This window comes from Pleuronectes platessa, chromosome 11 (genome assembly GCF_947347685.1).
Source record: "Pleuronectes platessa chromosome 11, fPlePla1.1, whole genome shotgun sequence".
NCBI lineage: Eukaryota > Metazoa > Chordata > Actinopteri > Pleuronectiformes > Pleuronectidae > Pleuronectes > Pleuronectes platessa.
Window position 1 is genome coordinate 21,996,852 of NC_070636.1, and position 21,035 is coordinate 22,017,886.

The window sequence follows — 21,035 nt, forward strand, 5'->3', positions numbered from 1 at the left end:
AATGGAAAAACCTTCTCCTCTTTGTTTTCTACAGTGTGAAATTAGTGTTTTTACATTTTGTGAGATAGGATAAAAAATGGTTTCATAAACACACACTTTTCTGCGCCTGTACTGATGTCTCACTGTTGGATCTGTTTCCAATCAGAGCCAAACAGGCAAGCAGGAGCACAAGGTGTCCAAGACAGAGGGCACGACCCCCGGCTCCATCAACCTCCCCAACGGGCAGACTGACTTGTCCGTCAAACCAGATAATGTGAAAATCAAGGGCCTTCAAGCCAACGTCTCCATCCCCAAGGTGAGAGCCATGACCCTGAATAATGAGAGGCCAACTCTGACCGAGAGACTTTCAACAGCAGCATGAGCGTAGCTGTACATTACTTTACATTCTGATGGTTAATACACGCTCACTGCAGTGTGTAGGGTTGTCTTATAAAGCCATATTTTTTCAGTTGTTCAAAGTTATTTAAAACACAACAGGTAAAAATCTGAATATACTGTTTGTTATTAATGATGCCACAGTTAAATATAATATATCTTAACCATCAAAGGACTCGCATTGACTCAAGTGTAGTGGACTTCTGGTAAAAAATGTAATAACATTAGGACCTTGATCTAATGTTGAATGACATCAACCCAACGATTCATTTTATAAATGTTCCAATTCACTGTCAAAGACAAACATTTAACAGAACATTAACACAATTTAAGATACATTCAAATAATAAACATTAAATAAATTACACTTACAATAAATCTGGTATTTCATAGTGAAAAAGCATAAAAGTCTGTGTTCAAATGAGCACATGTTCTAGTTTTCTATTTAATCAAATGGTGTGGTTTTTTTTGTGTTTTTTTTAAAATTATTTTGTATGAATCACTTTATAACTTTGTATTGGGTGCTACATAAAAATATATCTTATTATCAAAGATATGTAAAATTTTGACAACACTACTTGTAATTCTTCATATGCTGTAGACAAAAACATATTTAAAAAAAAGAATACAACACAGCACAGTGGTGTTTAGTTCAGCTTGGTTCAGCTGTCTGTTTGTTTTGTTGTGTTTCCGTGCAGGTGAACCTCTGCCTCCTGCAGGCCTCTGTAGAGGAGGGGTCACCGTCCTGCTCCAGTAAGAGTGTCACCCATGTGTCACTGGTGGCACTGTGCTTCGACAGGATTGCCACCCAGTTCAGGATGAACAGGTAATGCCTACACTACTCCTCATGTCATTGTATGTCTGTTTTGTTTGTGTATGTGTGTTTACACTGACTAAGCTTTTTGAGTCAGGTCCACGGAGAGATTAGACTTGATGTAAATTTCGATTTATTAATGCTTTAAACTGCCTGCAGGGAGATACAGTTCTTGCTGTTTTATTGTCATATGCTCCTATTCATCTATTGATATCAGATCCAGTAGGGGCTTTGAAAGATGAATATAGGTAGTGATCAAAGTGCGGTAATACAAATCAGATAAAAAATAATCAAAAACTTGTGTCTGTTGCTGTCGAGCTGGGAAACAATCACACATTTTCTTTCTGTTTCTTTCAGGGGAATCGTAGAAGAGACTCCCAACACGACCGAACACGGCCGACCCTCTGTCATGCTGGAGAAATACGCCTCGGCCACGAAGATGCAGCCTCAGTCATCTGGCTCGCTGCGCTCCAACGCTGGCATCGAGAAAGGCAAAGAGATCGCTGCCAGGCTCAACGTCCACCGTATCCACAGTCAGCTGCGGGGCCTTGACTCGACCTTGACAGGTTGGTTCAGATAAAACCTCCCTTTTGTCCTGAGCCCCTGTGCAACTGGACTTTCCCGTAAACAATGTGCCCGTATTTTGACTTGTGTACATTTGTTGTGACGTTTGGGAAATGTACATTCTATAAATTAATTTTCCTTCCCTAGACATCGGCACTTGTGCCATCACAGCCATCCCCTTTGAGAAGTCCAAAGTGCTGTTTGGCCTGGAGGAGATGGAGGAGTTTTCACTGGTAGATGAGACGGATGCCCAGGGCATCTCAGGTGATCAGGGCCGTTTCACCACATCTCATGAGAAATGGGGCTGGATCATGTTTGAATGTGGCATCGAGAACCTCACGGTCAAAGGTAAAACATGCTTAACTCTATGAGCCGCAGTTATTGCTGCTTATTGTCCTGAAAGATTTAAAGATGACTCATCAAGAAAGATGGGAAATTTTATTTATTATACTTCATTTTACAGGGGGCCGCCAGTCAGGAGCCATTCTATACAATGCGTTTGGTGTGATGGGACAATCGGACACTGGAGGGAAGACTGGAATACCCAAGTCCAATGGGTCGACGGGATCTCAAACAGGAAGTGGTTACAGCACTGATGTCTCAGATGACAACCTTGCACATGATCCTATGAGCCCTGCTTCTGATGTCAATGAAAACTCAGACTCAGACGACCAAGTAAGATTTTTTTGAAAATGCTCTTTCCGGTTAGGGTTTTTAATATTTTTTTACAAAACACATCAGTTTTTTTCATTTCAATCCAGATCTGAAACTCCTGCTGTTTTTCATGTGCTCCGACTCAATGAATGTCCACATTTTACCATGGTGTTTGATTGCTACAACCCATTGAAAATGTTCTTTTATCAGTTTTTCATAAGGTCAACCCATGTATATCTTTCTGACAGTGATGGCAGTCATGACAAAGTTGTCCTTTGTCTCAGCATTTCCCTAATGGGAGAACCAAATTTATAGCCAGTGTTTGCTCCCATTAGCTAACTGCATTAAAATGAATCCAAGGTAAGCTAACAAGCTCCTAAATGTCACATAAAGTGCAGCTGGATTTGTGTGTAGAATCAAATTAGAAACAAAAGGCTGACGCTGAGTCAGTCTCGGCCATAAATCCTGAAATATTCATAAGATTTTCTTCCATCTTGCCTGAACATACAAATGTCACTGCTTATAGCCGCTGTTTGAGTCTGATTGAAGTCATTATTGTCTTCACACTAAATTAATACACTTCTATAGACTGCTTCATAGAGAGAAGAAAGACATTAAGTTGATACCGCACACTTAAATGTGTTTTTCGAGCTGTTAACCAAATGATATGGCTGTTTGAAACACATCAGTGCTGGTTTGAATACATTTATCCCAATTTTCTTTTGATATTTTTATTTATGGCTTCGACATGTTATGTAACTTTGAGTCAGCTGATTGAGATGTCTCTACATCACTAGTCACCAACTCTGAGTTGAAATTTGGAAAGCTGTGCTCATTCTCAAGTCCATGCAGAAACTAAACCTCAGTTGCCTTTCTCACACACACACACACACACACACACACACCATTTTAACTGCTGGCTGAGGGATGAGACCGCAGCCTGTGCCAGCGGTTCAAGTTATGGACAGCCATGGTCTTGGCCATCAGTAAACTCGGGAGCCTCTTACTAATACTACAAAAAGTGTGTGTGCTGCTTCTGGAGACGTAGGTCATGGCTAGACAACCTAGACGACCTAGTTTTAGCAAGCAGTTGGTCGTATCTGTATGTGGGGTGGGTTAGGCGTGTTTTAACCCCGTATTTTTACTTAAGCCGAAACTATACCCATTTTAAACCCAAGTCATGATCCGGTGTTCTTCTGCTCGGCAGGACGAAGGAGTGGAGTCGGACGACCTGAAGAAAGACCTCCCCCTCATGCCGCCACCACCTGACTCCAGCAGCATGAAGCTGACCATCAGAGAAATCTGGTTCAGTTTCGCCGCGCCCACTAATGTGCATTCACCTTCACAGGCCATATCCAGGTACGACTGTACTGACGTATAGGCACTGTCTCACATTAAGTCCTTCGCATCATTACAGAATATCAGTGATCTGTGTCTAAACTCCACGGATAGGAAACCTCATTCTGTCATCAACAAGATGTCTTCTGGCTGATGCACAATAAGCTCAGGAGCAGTTTCCTTCTATCGTCACTGTTGGTGCAGCAGTGTAGGATCATAAGTACAATATTATCAGTTGGGGGAGGATTTCATGAAAACCCTTCTCTCTTGTGTGCCCCTGGCAACGGTTGTCAGATGTGTCAGCTTCACAGGTCGTCAAACTGCAAGCGCCCACCAGCAGGTACATTCTGAGATTTGTACTGTGCATCTGAGTTTTATTAAAGCTCAACTCAATTAACCAAGTTCGCCATGTACCTGGAGCTGAGCACGAGGAGTTAAAATCTTCACCACTGTGAGAGAAAGAAAATCTTTCCTTTACATCCACGCATTGCATCTAAAACATGAGAAAAAAAAGGGCAAATGTGTTTCAGAATAAACAGTATCAATTAACAGTTATAAGATTATAAGGTGATTAAACATCCTCTGACTCTTGTGTTTACAGGCAGTTAAATCTGCTCAGCACAGCCACGCCTGCAATCGGAGCCTGGTTGGTTCCCATTGACCAGCTCAAATCTTCTCTACGGAAGCTGGACATGGAGGGCACACTGCGCGTGTGTGCTGTTATGGGCTGCATCATGACCGAAGCTCTTGAGGTCAGCAATACATCTGTAGACACAGAGAACTACTCTATGACTGCCTTTACATGCGCACTAGAATTCTGGTTATGACCTATTTGATATTTGGTGTTTACATGGAACATTGTGAAATCTGGTTATTCATATTCCCGTGGACATGAGAAATGTATGTATCCAGGTTACATATAACTGTGTGCCAGGTGTATTTTTTTCCACCTTATTGGCAGCACAGGGAGACGAGGCAACGCCAAATATTAAAGGGATAGTTCACTGAAAATTCACTAATTATCTACTCACCACTATGCCGATGGATGAACGTGTTTGGGTACACAAAGTCTCAGGGGTAAACAGTGTTTCAACGTAACTGACCTCTTTTTCAGAAACATCAAATGCCAGGATTTTATATATATCCAAAACAGCATAATAACTGGGATACTAGTGCATATGTTAACATGTCGCTCCTGACCACATGTGAAGAATATCCAGGGTCCCTTTGGCTTAAATAATGAAGTAACTTAATTTAAATAAAGCTTTTCAATAAGTTTATAAGTTCAAAACTCTCTGTAATGTCCTAGTTGTCTGTGTCTTGTATGCGTCCCCCTACAGAAAAAGAGCATCCACATCCCGATCCGGAGCAAGTACAACCGCGAGACCAAACGAGCTCGCTACCTGCATGAGAATCCCTCCTGTATGCTTTGTAATATCCTGCACCGCTACCTGCAACAGGCGGACTACGCTGTCATTGAGGAGGCGACCATGGTTTGTGCAAAGCGTCTCAATATCACACTTTATCATAATGTCAGTGCAACAAAGCTCTTCAACTTGGCTATGTACTGTATAGTTAGATCACTCATAAAATCTTTAGATATGGTCTCACTTGGACCCATGTTCACATAAAGATAAAAAAACAGCTGGCAGTTATCGTAAGTGCTCTGAAGTGGTCTGGCCGCCCCTTCACAAATTTGATTAATCCTTTACCAGTGTGAAACAGTAGCAGTGATCCAAATCTCTCTTTTCCTCTCTCTCCCCCACAGAATGATGGAGTCCCAGCTCTTGTCACTCTAAAGAAAGGTTTGGTAGCTTTGGCTCGACAATGGATGAAATTCATCGTGGTAACTCAGGGCTTCAAAGCTATAGGTCTGATGAGGCCCAATCAACTCACCAAACCCAAGGAGCCTCAGCAGAACCTGGTGGAGACCATCATGGGCCTCGACAACGGAGCTGCACTGCAGAGTGACACCAGCGCCGACGGAGCTGAATTTGAGTTTGACGCAGGTGGGAACTTACAGCTTTCTATATCATGTTATAATATTATGTTATTACCACAGAAGGACTGATAAACCCACTTGAAGAAGATTCTGTGTTTCTGTGGTAATCTTTCCATTCGTTTTTATTAAAACATAACCGCCTTGGCAAAGATAACGCTTTAGTAATGCTTTAGATTCGTCGGCCTGGAGTTTTATTTTATTTAATTATTTTGAAGCCACAGTGAGTGAACACACCATGCTGCTGGAGGGAGCATGCAGTCGCCCCCCACCTAAAGAAGCCAACTCTGGTCCCGTCAGTGGAGTGGAGATCATGAGGAAGCTGTCCAAGTCCCACACACACAGCGAGTCTGCACTCAGGATTAAGGTACCACTTTGTGAATCAGTTCAACTGTGCATCTCAGTTTTGTTCTGTCATCTAATAAATGTAATTAATACACGAGCATGCTGGGGCTGGCCAATAAAACATCAATAATTCTTGCAATGTCATTTTTATCGATAGCAATATAATAAAGTCAATTATATATGGATATCATGCTTATGCATTGTGTAAGCACAGTGAGGAGGTAAAACACATAATTGATTCACCTCAGATTTGAAATTTGTCTTGCTTTTTTTTGTCATTCTCTCCTCATTAAGAAAGTATGTGTTTAAATAAAGAAAACCAATCTGCAGATTTGTCCAAAAGAAAAGCACTGTGTGATGGAAATACCCACTAGTTGCTGCCTTTAAAAAAAAAAATGAAGTGAATGTTTTATTTAGGATTCATTAAGAAACTGACTGTGGCGTGAAGATGATCTCACTGCTGGAACGCCAGGACGGATAAGAGCTGAGTGCAGAGATCTTCTCTCTGCCTGATTAAATTTTGATGTGTTGATACCATTTTATGATCTGTTGAGGGTCGCTTCAACTTTGGACTATTTACATAAGAGTGCCCGACACAATGCATCCCACTGGTTTTATTAAAATGGCACTGGCAACTCGTGAGAAGTGACACATGGGGAACATGGCCTCCTCTCAGTAATCTGTACATTTGTCATACCCAGGGCTCCCATCCATACCAGTCACTGAGCTACACCAGCGGTGACACAGCAGCTGACTCACCCGCTCATGTATGCCGCGCCGGGCTGCCAGCCAAGGACAGCCCCAGGAAGGAGAGTCTCCTGAGCAACCTGACGGGCAGCTTTCGCAGCCTGCACAACCTGCTGGAGGGCACGCCCCAGAGGAACGAGCCGTCTGCCGCCGCGGCCACCAAGAGCACCTCCCTCACCCGCACAGGTACTCACACCTGAACCTCTGTTGTTTAGTGTGTGGAAGGCTCTGGCAGCCGATGATTACAGGAGTGAACTAGATTCTCACTACAACATGTAACCGTCGACTTTCCATTTCTGCTGCAACGCTGACCTCTACCGATCAGTGCTGTGAATAATGGCAAACCAAAATAGACTCGCAGATTGGGCCGTCCTCGGGCCCATGCCCACTGTGAACAAATATGCAGAGTCAGTTTGCCATAAGCTATTTACTTTGTCGCACTAACATTAAGCGACCCCTGCTGATATCACCTGACTTAATTATCTCTGGGATACTACATTTAAGGTTTTAATGCAGCACTGAATGTTTTTCACCAAACACAAAGGAGTAGGAAACAATAGAGGGAAACAAAAAGTAAAGTGAAAAGAAAAGAAAAATACCTCCTTTTTTTTTTTGCTGTATTCAAAGATTAATGTGTGTGAGTGTGTTTGATGTTAGAGCTGGAAACCAATACAAAGCCTGTCCCTGTCACAACCTTTGTAACCTTTGACAATGTTAAACACCTTAACCAAACGTGCGTCCGTGATGCAAGTTGAAAATAATCATCTGTGATGTCAGATCGGCATCATGACGAAATTTACTCTCAATCTCTTTCCTCTTGGCCTCAGGAAACAGCCTAGGGACTGACGTGCTGACGGAGCATCCGCTGCTGTCGGAGCCCTCCCCCGTCAGTTTTTACAACTGGATGTCCAACGCTGTGGGCAACAGGACCGGAGCTGGAAACCAGGAGTCCCCGGTCAACCGCACCCAGCACAACAGCCTTCAGACAGGTCAGACAGGGAGCACCCAGGGGTGTGGAGGGCGGTCTTAAAGGATAATAAGTCATAAAAACATTTTTGTAAGAGTGAAGATAAATCATTTTTTTAGAACCTTTTTTTGTTTTTCTTAGCTTTTTCTTTGTAATAATGATATTAAAATACATACTCATTACTAACATCTCCATTCTTGCAGTGGCTGCAACAGCTTAGTTCAAAATGTCAATATAATGTTGTTTTTAATAGACCCACTGGATTCTCCTGTCCACCACTACCAGTATCAACCACTGGCAACATCTAGCCCAGAAGGAGGTCAGGGGTAGATACTTAGTGTTGTGCTGGTGAACTTATTAGTGTGCTGAGAGAAACAGTTTGTCTCCTGTGTTAGTTTATTAGTCACCTACATGTAGAGCTCTGCCCCTCTAGCTACTGTCGGTAGAAAACGTAAGATCTTAGCCTTCATTTATTTAGGGTGAATTTAGACAACAGAATATTTTGTTGTCTGGATGTCTTGTCACCTCCATTCTCCCGCACATGACCTGACTTGTGATTTTCACCACTTTGGGAAATCTTTGTTCCTCTGCGGTTCATCTGATGGTTGCCTACGTGATTTTCACAGTCGTGGTAAACCTTTCAATGGTAACACCGAGCTTCACCGATCAGAGATGTCGGTATTACACCTGAGGATTGTGGGTAGTTTACTACTTGACATTCTGCTACTGCATGTTTCGCGAACAAATTGATTGCAGTTGATATCATACGAACTTGTAGCTTCTACAGGAGCATATTACATTGTTTAACAATCTTGTAGATTCTGTTGAAGGGCACATATAATGCCCATTTTACCACAGTTGATATGGTTCCTTGGGGTCTTAATGAAATGTCTGTAACATATTTTGGTCAAAATACCACAAGGATAATTTAAAACAGCACCCTTTTTACCCTGTCTAAAACAGCCCTCCTCAGATTGACCTGTTTTGAGTGGAATTTTCATAATATGTCCCCTTTAAATCTTCCTTGGCTGGATAAAATATTACGGTGAATGATCAAAATCTCTGTTCAGAAAACTTAGACTTTTCTTCCGGTACAACTCGTACAAGTAATTTGTCTTTCATCACTTTTTTTTTAATCTGACAACCTTATTGGTTATTTGCGGTCATCTAGTACAACCGCCTACGCAGATTGTTAAAAGTTAGCTGAAGGATATAAATGGTGTTGGCTTCACTTAGAGTTATCTCGACTCTGTTAGACTGCCTGTACTCCCGTGTAACTGTGCCACAGTTGTTTCCTCACTCATCCCCTCCTGCTCAACACACTGAAAAACCAAAGAGTGTTAGCAGAGTTAATGACCTGAAATGTCTTTCCTCCGTCACAGCGCTGCTCTCCCCCCTCGGTTCCTCTGTACTCCCACTCGTCCTCTGAGTTAAAGACAGCCTCGATCTGCATTTATTTCATCCTCACTCAAAAGAATCGACCTCATGGATCACGGAACACGATATATCTCTTATTTTCACAACTTAGCAGAGCACTTCAGCCTGTGTGGCTACTGTTAACTGTGTGTTTGAAGACTGGATATGTGGCTAAGACAATTAGCTTTGTCATTATCTACTTACCCAGGTGTCAGTCAAAGACAACAAAGCAAATTAGCCGGAGCATCTCTGCACAAACAAATTAAAGAAAGTGATGAGGCTGTTTAAAATTCTTAACCGTGCATAAAATGACCATAAAGTTCATCTTAACACTCCCCGTAATGTGATTGTTCCCTTCAGCTTAATTCCCTCTAACGTCATTGTTGAGGAACTGAGTGTAAAGTGTTTCCCCCTGCAGCACTCACTGCTGTTTATGTGTTCACTCATTCTGCACACACTGCCGTTGCTCACATGCTCTGCTGAGAATATTTTTCAATGGAGAGCCTGCAAAACCTTCCCCCAGGATCCGTCTGACCTCACAGCGCATGTATCCCCTAACCTCTTTATCGCCACCCTCAGGTGGGACGTGTAACCTGCCCACAATCCCCTCTGCGTCTGACTTCAACACGGTGCTGTCAAGTGACCAGAACACCCTGGACGGAACCCACTCCCAGCACAGCACCAGCCAGGACGACATGGCCGACATCGAGGAGGGCAACCAGTGTCCGGCTGCTGTTCAACTGGCCGATGCTCAGGTACCGTCACTGCATCTGTCTGCATTTCTTTCTTGTTTCTGGTCTAAACTGTCATCGGGCAGATAATTAGCTGCTTTCAGACGTGCACTGAACTCCGGATAACCTGCTCTAGAGTTTCTCCTATAGTAGAAATTCCAGAAAATGTCAAAATATGCTCCATTGAATACAGGGGGATATTATTTGGAGGATTCACCATAAGCGAGTCGACACATTGATTCTGGCACACGACATATGCAAAACTAAAAAATACAAAGAGAATAAAAATATCCGAGGACAAAAAAAAGAAAACAGTACCATACACCTAGAAGCCACAGACAAAGCTTTTGGGTGATGAGAGCTGACACCGGTGTGTTGAAATGCAATAAATAAAAACACGTGATATATGCAGTGGAATTTATACCTTACATCCTGCCTCTGCCTTCTGCACCCCCCTTTACTTTAAATCTTTTTTGGGTTGTTGTGAATACTGAGCAGAGAATCTCCTGCTGTGTTCTTTTGTGAAAGGCATCTCTGATCTCTGGATAATGTCACAATTGAGTCCGGACTTTCCCCAAATAGAGATCATCCAAATAGATAAAATGTCGGCAGCTCACTGATTAAAGATTGATTTATCAATTGTCACATTCCTTGGAGTTTCTGAATTGTAGATTAAACAGTACAAGAAACTATTTTTGGGGCCTGTGTTATATCATTGAGTATAAAGACTTCACCTGTCATGTCGTGCTTTGATTTTCCGTTTTCTTCCCTCAGGTTGTTTTCAAGCCTTTGCTGAGCTACACAGGGATCCAGGCTCAAGACACCACTCCTCTTAGTTACAAGATGTATTTTGGGGAACACCTGTCTTTCTCCGGCAACCTTGAGTGTCTAAGAGCAGACATCGTCGACTCTGATACCTCCAAGGAACGCAAAAACAAAAGATCCAAGAGGTAAAATAATTCTTAGTCATAATATACCAGTATAACAACATTTAAAGGTTATTATTGATTGATGGGTTTTTGTGTTGCATATTCACAAAACAAACCTTTTACATGTCTGTTAACTGCATACTTAAGCATTTGTCTGTGCCTCTCTCTAGCTATAGACAAGGTTTGGTGAACCGCCCTCCTCTGGAGTTCAAGCCAGCACTGCTGATTGAGACATTCAGCCTGAACGCAGTGGTGATGGAGAAGTCGACCAGTGCTCCGCAGGGACCCACCGCAGCCCCGCTCTCCTTCCATGACCTCAACCGCCGCCACTATAACACATTCCACTGTGACTTCACCACAGCCTGCCAGGCCATCAGCCAGCGCGTCGACATGGCCCTGGTGCGCCTCATCCACCAGTTCAGCACAATGATCGATGACATCAAGGCCACGCAGACGGACATCAAGCTGAGCCGCTACACTGCCGGCTCTGCCTCGCCGACGCCCACCTTCAAGGCCCGGCCCTACCGCCACTTCAGGTCGTCGGACTTCAGCCGCAGCTCCCGGGGCAGCCTGAACGGGGCGGGCCGCAGCGGGACCCAAACCCTGAAGAGCAAGAGAGCCGGGGGTGGAGCAGGTGGAGGAGGTGCAGGGGTCTCTGGGGCTTTACCACCTAATGGACCTCCATCTGGCATGGACACGCTGGGGAGGAGGGAGCCCAGAGGACGCACCTCCCTCGGACGTTCAGAGCGACGCACCTCCAAGGTAATGGTGATGATAACTTTCGGTTCTTTCAAATAACTTGGGTGACTAAGATGCTTCACTTAGGGGGTTCAGGGGGGATTATATTCCCCAGTGTTGGTGTGAAAGAAAACTATAACTGAGGGATCTCTTTTAAAAAGACAAAAATAACCGGTTGAGGGCATAATGTCAACAGCCACTGAGAAAAATTGGGGCACAAGCAATAAGAAAACAAGATGACAAAGAACACTCTTTAAAATGGACAGACACATTAATACTCTGACATTTCATCTGGTCATTTGTACTGTGTACATAAATTAGAAAGATAATCTAAAAGATATACACTGGCAGATAGTGATATTGGCAAACACTGACCTGGAAATAACCTTGGAATCAATTCTGAATGTTTATGTTTTCTCATTTGAAAAGGTCAGTCAATTTGTCAGACTCAGGAACCACGGCCGGTCATTTCAAAGTCCATATGTTGACTTTAGAGCAGCATTTTATTATTCTACGACATGGATCAGCTAGTCCCCGCTTTGGGACTTCAGTCAATCTTTATTTATTGAGCACATTTAAAACCAAATAAAACATGGGAATGATCAAATAATAACAGACAAGGAGAAGAGAATGTAAGTAAATAGAAAAAACATTGCATGTCTGGATAAAATCATAAACACAATAGTGTTGCACAGAGAGAAAGAAAAAAATAGAATAAGTGTGGTCACTGTCGTCTTCATGAAGACCGGGTTGCAGCAGGAGGCTCAGCTCTGTGTGTCAGCTGTGACTCCCGTTTCTCATCTAATTCGAAAAGTGTAAAAAAAAAAAAAGGTGTCCAATACATGGTCACACTTGCCCAGACCTTTAAATATAGATAAAAAATCACAAGATGGATTCCTTTTCTTCTTATAAACTCTAGAGGGAGACTGCAGATTACAAAAGTCTTTCAGCTCAGGCACCATCCAGCGAGACACAGAATACTGGAGAATTTGCTTGAATCTTTCTAGAGACTTGTCTCATTGGGTATTTATTCTAAGAAATATTACTTTTCCTCAGCAGGGGGGACATCACCTTTCAACTCTGAAAGGCTATGAGCGTTGTGAAGAGAAGAGGTTTTTATTAAAGTGGAAAATGTATCAGAGGGACTCGTGACCGTCATCACCTTCCACAGGTCTCTTATGGAAACTCAGTCTCTTATAAGAAGCTCTGTGTGCTGACGTACCTGCGGCCGTTTATTGATTGCGTTATATCCAGCTGAATTGCATAGCTTTTATTTTTGAAAAGCTGTAGCCTTGAGTTTAAATATTGTATCAGCTGCTTAACAGATCTCTGAAACAGCCAACATTCAGTGTATGAAATATTTACAGTAAATCATTCAAACTTTTATGTAAACAACACAAGTGAACAGTAATAAAGCAAATTCTGTCTCATTTTATGAAAAACATTGACTATTAAATCCAGATAAACCAGGTGGGACGAGAACAGAATTTTCTAAGATCACTCTACACCATAGACTGTTTATAAAAAGCTCTGCACAAAATGTCCGGCACACAAACAATTAAATGTGACAGTATATTGTAGAACTGTTTTAGGAAATAATTCTGAAATAGATCCAGAGCATTAACACAGGACAGGAAAACAGCCCATTCAAAACAGACCAGGGGCCTCACATATAGCCGCTTCGTAAGCTGAAACCTGAATACGCCAATACTGACGCAAGCGTTGGGATTGATAAAAACAAACTCGACGGGAGAATGTGACCCATGCGTACAAACATCTTAGAGATGGGAAAATGGCGATGCAGAAATGAGGTGGTGAACTGAAGCAGATTATTGATCCATTTCATCATTAACATTGAATCCAACAGCTTTATTTGTGCTCGCATGACTAAATCTGCCATAGGAACCTTTAATTGAAAAATATATAAAACAGTTTACAGCAAATTATGTTCAGCTTCCATTAAACCGCTGAAGTACAGAGCCGAGTCATTAATAGTTTTTAATAATATCTTCTAACACTGTGCATGTTTCATCAAGGATGAGTCCCTGCAGTGACTGAGACTGGAGATCAGTTACAAAAAATACAAAAAATCTATTCACTATGAAACTTCTATTTCCAAATAATATCCCATTATCCCAGAGTGGAATTTAGGATCCACTGATGTGTGAAGTAATCGGTCCAATTGCTCTAAATACATAAATACTGCAGTGACACTGCTGCGTGATGCTGCACACAAATGGAAGGATGAGGAGGAAACGAGGGATCAGCAATCGCAACGATTTTTCGTCCCATGATAATGACTGATCAGCTGATAACGATTCTATAGATCTGTGATCTTTGAACTGAACTGAGTTTGGATGATTAAAATAAGTGCAGGAGATATAACAACTTCCACCACATTCTGACTGGATGCAGCGATTATTTTTTGCCTCGACCTTTGAATTACATTTTGGGGGATTTCATGCTTGTTCTTTCTATTGTACTCATTGTCACTCACTGTATTAGCAGGAGCAGCAGTGTATCAGTGACTTCTTTTTTAATCACATCACTGCTGTCCCATAAAATCCCTTTTCACCTCCACCACACTGAAAAACACCTCATATCAGTGTCGCTTCCTCTTCTCATTGCTTGATACTATGACTCACCGTGGAAACCCATTGGTCAGCAACAAAACGTAATAATCATGATGTGCTTTGTAATGACCATTTACAGTTAAATGTGGTCATGTAGAGGGTGGACTTTTAAGGCAAATCAAAGTACGAACGTCTCCGGGAGGACTCCGATATATAAAGGGAGCATTGCGTTCAGGTGTGCGTGTACACGCTTTTACAAATCAGATTTTTTGTTTGTGCGCACATACACTGTTATTATGAATCTTAGTCACTATTTTATAAATGAGGCCACAGGTTTAGGAAGGGCACTGCATTGTTTCATCTGACTTTCATGACAGCTGACAGCCTCATAGCTGAACTGTTACAGTACACAGTGGGGTAATACAATCAATTCAGCCAAGCTGCTTATTTAGCCTTCAGATCCATAATAAATATTGCAGCCTTAATATATGTTTCATAATGCCCAATATTGCATAACTTTTTTCAGGTGTCGAGGAAGGGCTCCCGTGACGTTGCAGATCACATGGCTATCCAGATGGATGACTCTGACTCCATCACAGTGTCGGAGCAGAGCGAGCCATCAGCAGAATGTTGGCAGAACATGTATAAGCTGCTCAACTTCTACTCCCTCATCTCCGATCCCACTGGCATCCTGGAGAAAAGCTCCCCTGAGAACTGCCTGTCAGGTGGGAATCAGCCGTCAGTCAATATTGTATTTTTGTCCTCTTTTCATATGCCTGAACTTAAATCTCTGCTTCACTTTTATGTTTTTTTCCACGCATTATTTTCCCAAGACCTTGATGTACACTTTTTTTCTCTTCCATTCTTCGCAATTTCCATTTTTTCCATCTTCCTTGCAGTCCTTTTTTCTCCGCTTCTTACAAGCCTTACATCCCACATTGTTTTCTGACACTTCATTTCTTTGCTTTTTTCCTATCTACCTTTCTTCTCTTCTGACCTGAATAACACAGCTTTTGATCTTAATACTTTTCTCACAGTTAAAATGTTCACATTTAAATATCCATTTAACATTTGTTGATCTTTATTCATATTTATCTCCTACAAAGCACATTTTCTGCTGACATTTTATCCCTTTATTAGCTTTTCCTGCTGTTTCCAGCCAACTCCCCCGAGGAGAGGAGCTTTTACTCAGGACTCCGATGTATACAGTGTTTTCCCACATAGCTGTCTTTGGTTCTGAAGTACCATGCCAGCTGTCGATACAATGCTACAGAAAAGTACACTGAAGATAAGCTCGCCTCAGGTTCATGAGCTGCCTCCCCCTTCTCTCTCCAGGTTCATTTTGACGTTAGATGTCCGACAGGAACAGGATCTGTATTTGCATTAATGGGATTTGTTTGGCTAGCATCTGAGTTTGCGTTTTTTTTTTTCTTTGAAAAGCAATTTGATTGGCTGGTTCCTGTGCTGCTGCTTGTAAAGTTGAGCTCTGCAGCTTCGACTGCAATGGAACTACAATGCAGTTTGGCCACTTATGATGTCACCCCATTTAAACTGAATAAGCAGTCTTTCCGTTGAAGCCTTTCAACTCATGTGTCTGATTCCTGCGCAAGTGTTAGGACAATGCTTCAACCGAACCCACCTTGTTTCAGTGAGGGAATGGATGCCTCACATAGTTGTTATCACAAGTCAAATTTAGTTCATTTAAACATGCCATTGTTATTTCATTCTCCACAAATATTTGTTTGTCCTTACAGAAAGCAGCTTAGAAACAGGTAAAAGTGTGTCTGTGTAAATCTATATCACGTCACATCAGCTCTTCTACATGTGCATTTTCTACAGAAAGTGGACATCGGCCCTCGGAGCCGTTCTGCAAAGTCATTTTCGAGAACGAGCAGCAGGACCCCAACACGCCCAACAAGCCTCCGGGTGCCGGCGGGCGGCGGCGCAGCCTGGTGAGCTCCGAGCCCCAGCACGTCACCCTCATAGTGTTCGGCATCGGCATGGTGAACCGCACCCACCTGGAGGCGGACATCGGTGGGCTGACCATGGAGGCCGAGCTTAAGAAGATCCACGGAAGTTTTACTCTGAAGGAGAAGATGAAAGGTGAGGATGGTTCTTGAAGGGGTAATATGTTTAAGCTATTTACTTTATTTATTTTTATATTTTCTTTGCACCAACTTTAATTTCCCTAATACGTTATGGAAAAAAAGATAAGTCTGAAATGAGTCAAGCATCATAGCCTTTCTGTTTTTAATTATAACATTTCAGCCCTGGGACTTCTTCTTCAAGATTCGGCCTAATATTTCAAAAATGTTGAATAAATAAAACATTTTTTAATTTGTGGTTGATTTCACAAAATATTGCACGATTAGTTCTGTACGATGAAAGTTTTTCTTTCTTTTTTTTCTCTTGACAGATATCCTGCACCAGAAAATGACTGAGACATGTGCGTCGGCTCATATAGGGGGGGTAAACATTGTCCTCCTGGAGGGTATAACCCCTGACATCCAGTATGTACACCTTCTTCTTCACTTAAGCAAGTTTAAACATTTTCAATATGAAGGTTGTTATATCTCCTCGTAAAAGAAAGTGTTTTAATTATACTTTGCAACTTCACCAAACATTTCATAATCAACAGTGAATTAATCCTGTCTCCGGATGATGCTTTGTTGATTGAGCGGTAGTTGTGTGCATGTACAAATTTTTCTCTAATTAGCACTGCTCTTATTTGCCTTTTAATATCAGGTTTTTAATCACTTTTGGTTATTGGATTCAATACGCTTTTATGAATCTAAAAAAAGACCATTTGATTTTTACTGTTGTTGCAAATGTATAGAACTTGCATTAGAACACTGCAGCATTGATGCTTACATGTCGAGGGCACCGCTGTGTTTGAAAATGCCTGAGATGAAAGAGAAAAGTGGGCGCTGTACTTTTAACTAAGCGTTGTGATTCAACGACTTTTTTCCTGCCGGGTAATTTAAACAGCAGTTCTTGTTTTTAATGCAAAGCAATTTCCTTAAAACTTAACCACCCTTATCAGGTTACAATATTCTGTAGTCATGCATCAAGAGGGTTTGATGTATCTCCACACCACTTTGATTCAGTTTAGAACATCTCAGAGGGGTTTTTCTCATCTCTTTTTATTAAACAGATGCTCCCACTGTGAAAATATAACTGAAAGTTAAACCTGTTTTCATACAGAATGCTCCAAACGGTGCCTGTGCATTTTGTAGTCGTTACTGATGTGTAGAGTTGCCCAAAAATTCAGATATAAGTCGGAGTGTTTGCAGTGGCTCCCACCTATTTTTCTTTCTTTGATTCTAATGAACCCAGCATGCAGAAGGGGATACATTAGGCTCTAACCGACAACAGAAGTTGTGGGCTCAAAACCAAAGCAATGGTGATAAATATCAGCAGGTTGTCAACATTTTATTTTTAGAACAATATTCCAGATGTACTTAAATTACAACTTACCAAATTAGGGGTTGGGACCCTGTGAGGAAGATGATTTCCATAATTAAGTCAAATTAAGGATGAATTAGAAACAGGAATGAACCATAATCACTACAGAAATTCAAGTGTTGTTAAACTAAAAGATTGTCATCATCATCAATTGCAGCAGGACAATTTGCAGCACCACTGAAAACACTGAAAAATATGCATGATGGTGATTATTTCTACTCTTTAACCAACTCCAGTGAAACCGGGGTTCAAAAGTTTCTAGTAAATCTATTTTACGGGGCAAAGGCAGAAATGTTTGGAAACCCCTGACTTTTTAAATACTGCACTAATCCAAAACCTATCTAAAAGTGTCCAAAACCAATTAAAAGGGAGCACAAGCCTCCAAGCTGATGCTCCTCCTCAGTGTTTGGCTCATGGGAAACTGTGTTCTCACTCCATCAGAATTGTTTCACACCTTTTTTAATGCTCTTTTTCCTCATTTATTTACTTTCCTTGGCTTTCTCTTCCAACTGCTTGCATAGACTGGAGGATTTCCCAACATCTCCCACCAGCACAGCTAAACAAGAGTTTCTGTATGTTACTATATCATACCACAATACCATCCAGAGTCCTCATGCATCAGTCAATCAAAACCCGTGTGTCAGTGTCATGACTTCTCATTCTACCTGTGCCCAGAAAGCTGACCGCTCCCCTCAAACTGCATGGTGTTTCACTGTTTGACATCCTCTCAGTAAATTCACCTGAGTTGCACATTCATCTATATGTTTATGTCAACTGGAAAGGGGAAGACAATGTAAGTGCTATTGCTCATTCCAGGTTCCTCTTGTGTTTCAGAACTGTGGTCAAATGCAACATCGCTAAGTCCCAGGCCTTGTACAGCGCCCAGCGAGGACTTAAGACCAACAATGCAGCTGTCTTCAAAGTGGGCGCCATCATGATCAACATTCCCCAGCACCCGGCTACTTTACACAGCATGATGGTCCGCAGCTCGCACCAGCTCTCAAAACAGATCTCTGACCTCATTCGCCAACCTTCCAACATGTATGTCTGCCTTTTACATACATCTTTTAATGTCAACCATGGAATGAAAACAAATGAATGTTTTACACTTGACACCATTTTTTAAATCCTTGATTTAAAAAATGGCAACCGCTACCTGACCTACCTACGATAGTCACGCTACACGTTAGTGACAGGTTACGACAGCACACCCTCACTGTTGCCTGCCAAGCCTGTCTGTGGACTGTTTCCATGGTAATACTGAATTATGTTAATATATTTATAGAGCTTGAGATGTGCTTAGGCTCTAAAACAACTTTCTATTCTTTGATATTTACAGGATTTGAAGGCGGAATCTCCGAAGCTCTGAATAATACACTCTTAACTAAATCCAAGCAGTTATATACAGTTTTTCATTTCCCAGTTTAACAAGTGAAAAGTTTTGGATTGATGTGACGTAAAAGTTGAGATACTTGATGCAAGGACTGGGTGATATGACTTTAAATCAATATTCATATTGTTTCAATCTTTTCCCTCGATAAAGATGAATGCACTGAGATGCTTCACTCAGTGCTGGTGAACGAGAGACTGCTAAATTGCTCTTTTCTAATCACTTACACGTAGAACTGATCTTTATAAAACACCTGCTGGACTCATATTTATGTTCCTGGATAAACTGGGCATCGCTAAATTTTGGTTTGGATACATTTTCGTCCAACAGTCCAACTGTTAACATAGTGACAATGTGTGGACACTACACTTCATCAATGCAAAGTCACTGCTGTTCCTGTCTGAAAGATTGTTTTTTTTTCTTCCCTCACAGTCAGCCTCCGAACAGAGAAGACACCCCCACCCCACAGCCCTCGGACAAAGCATCCAGTATCAATCAGACCCCTGTGGAGGCCAATGAATTCCCGCAGCTTCCTGAAGGCCTGGAGAAGAAGCCCATTGTCCTTAAGTTCAGCGCCATGATGGATGGCATCACCATCGGAGCTGCCCTCCTGCCCTCCCTGAAGGCAGAGTACAAAATGGGGCGAGTGAAGAGCCATGGCATGACAGGTGGGTGCGAAAAAAAGGCGTGACATTGACTTCCATGTTTAAAAACGAGGAGACGCTTTCTGTATGTCCATTTGTCAAGATATCTCAGGAATGTCACAGGAACTGTCTTTTGACTGGGCACAAGAATAAATTACAAATACCTGGAAAGAAAACTACTTAAGTTAAGTACAAAAAATGTATTTAAGTACAGATTAATATTACTTCATTACATCCCACCACATCAGGTGGAAGTTGTGTGTGGAGCCTTCACATTGTGGAGCCTGTTGCTTCTTTGCAGCAACATACGTATGTGAAGCACTGTCCTCTGTGGGGTTTGGTATTGTTTACTGAGCTGTGGTATAAGAGGTTCAATAGGCCAGGACGCTAATAGTCACTATCAAAAATCATCAGCATTAGTAGTGCCTGTCTAGTAAACATCAAGCTGCCGTTTCTCATTCTTACCTATTGCTGAGCATCATTAGTTGAATGTGCTGGTTTGTCATCAGCTGCCACAGGTTAATTTGATAAAAAATGTAATTGAACATGGCTGCTGTCAATGTTTTGCTTGTCAAAGATAATACAGAAACCACCTCCCTCTATCACTACTGAACAACCAAGAGTGAACGTGGTGTTTCTGCAGTTTCAACAAATCCAACAGAGTGAAAAATCTATAATATCAATATTGTAGTTTACAAATTTTATTTTCTCAAACCATGACCTTCAGTATCCTGTTTGTGAGATACACACATTGAAATAACACAGCTGTTAAGCAATTAGCTACAGGTTGTTAAAACAACATTGAGCATAATTTGAAAATGTTATTGAACTCGAATTGGCGAATCTCCAAAGAGATCACTATCAGCCTCAAGTGATGAATGATGGCATCGTCCTTCAGCCCAACCCTAAAGTCTACGTTTATGGTTAAACATTTGCCCTCTGTCAGAGTTAGACACATACCAGGAACTTGTCTTTGTTATTTCTCTCTTAGTGAGTTTATTAAAACATTCAGCAGAGTATCACCTTTAATGTCAATCTTGAGGTAAAATGTTAAAATATTAAAACCTTTCTTACTTGTCTCCCCTCTAGGAGCACAAACTAGTTTCACTTTTGAGTTGCCGAACCACAAGCTTTGCTTCCAGTCAAAAGTGTCTCCAGTGGACATGTCCACCATGCCACCATCAGCGAGCCTCACCCTGCCTCCAGTCACCATGTCAGGAGAATACATCATGGAGGACCACGAGAGCCACTCAGATCTGGGCTGGGCACCAGACGACTTCCCAGCCAAGCAAGGAAACTACCTTCAAGGCAACTACCTGCGTTGTGTGGCTGAGGTAAGACGATCC

General features: G+C 41.9%; 1 protein-coding gene across 1 annotated transcript in view; it reads left to right on the forward strand.

Moving 5' to 3' along the window:
* The window catches only part of kiaa1109 (KIAA1109 ortholog), an 83,605-nt gene that overhangs the window by 30,614 nt on the left and 31,956 nt on the right, over nt 1-21,035 (forward strand). The window contains exons 34-54 of the mRNA XM_053435026.1: nt 146-295; nt 1,074-1,201; nt 1,547-1,755; nt 1,901-2,101; nt 2,217-2,428; nt 3,615-3,766; nt 4,347-4,497; nt 5,086-5,238; nt 5,514-5,754; nt 5,963-6,111; nt 6,791-7,022; nt 7,664-7,825; nt 9,799-9,974; nt 10,725-10,900; nt 11,050-11,641; nt 14,717-14,915; nt 16,030-16,293; nt 16,607-16,700; nt 18,490-18,696; nt 19,478-19,713; nt 20,779-21,023. Coding sequence (XP_053291001.1) covers nt 146-295; nt 1,074-1,201; nt 1,547-1,755; nt 1,901-2,101; nt 2,217-2,428; nt 3,615-3,766; nt 4,347-4,497; nt 5,086-5,238; nt 5,514-5,754; nt 5,963-6,111; nt 6,791-7,022; nt 7,664-7,825; nt 9,799-9,974; nt 10,725-10,900; nt 11,050-11,641; nt 14,717-14,915; nt 16,030-16,293; nt 16,607-16,700; nt 18,490-18,696; nt 19,478-19,713; nt 20,779-21,023 — 4,329 coding nt within the window. The remainder of the gene's footprint in view (nt 1-145; nt 296-1,073; nt 1,202-1,546; nt 1,756-1,900; nt 2,102-2,216; nt 2,429-3,614; nt 3,767-4,346; nt 4,498-5,085; nt 5,239-5,513; nt 5,755-5,962; nt 6,112-6,790; nt 7,023-7,663; nt 7,826-9,798; nt 9,975-10,724; nt 10,901-11,049; nt 11,642-14,716; nt 14,916-16,029; nt 16,294-16,606; nt 16,701-18,489; nt 18,697-19,477; nt 19,714-20,778; nt 21,024-21,035) is intronic.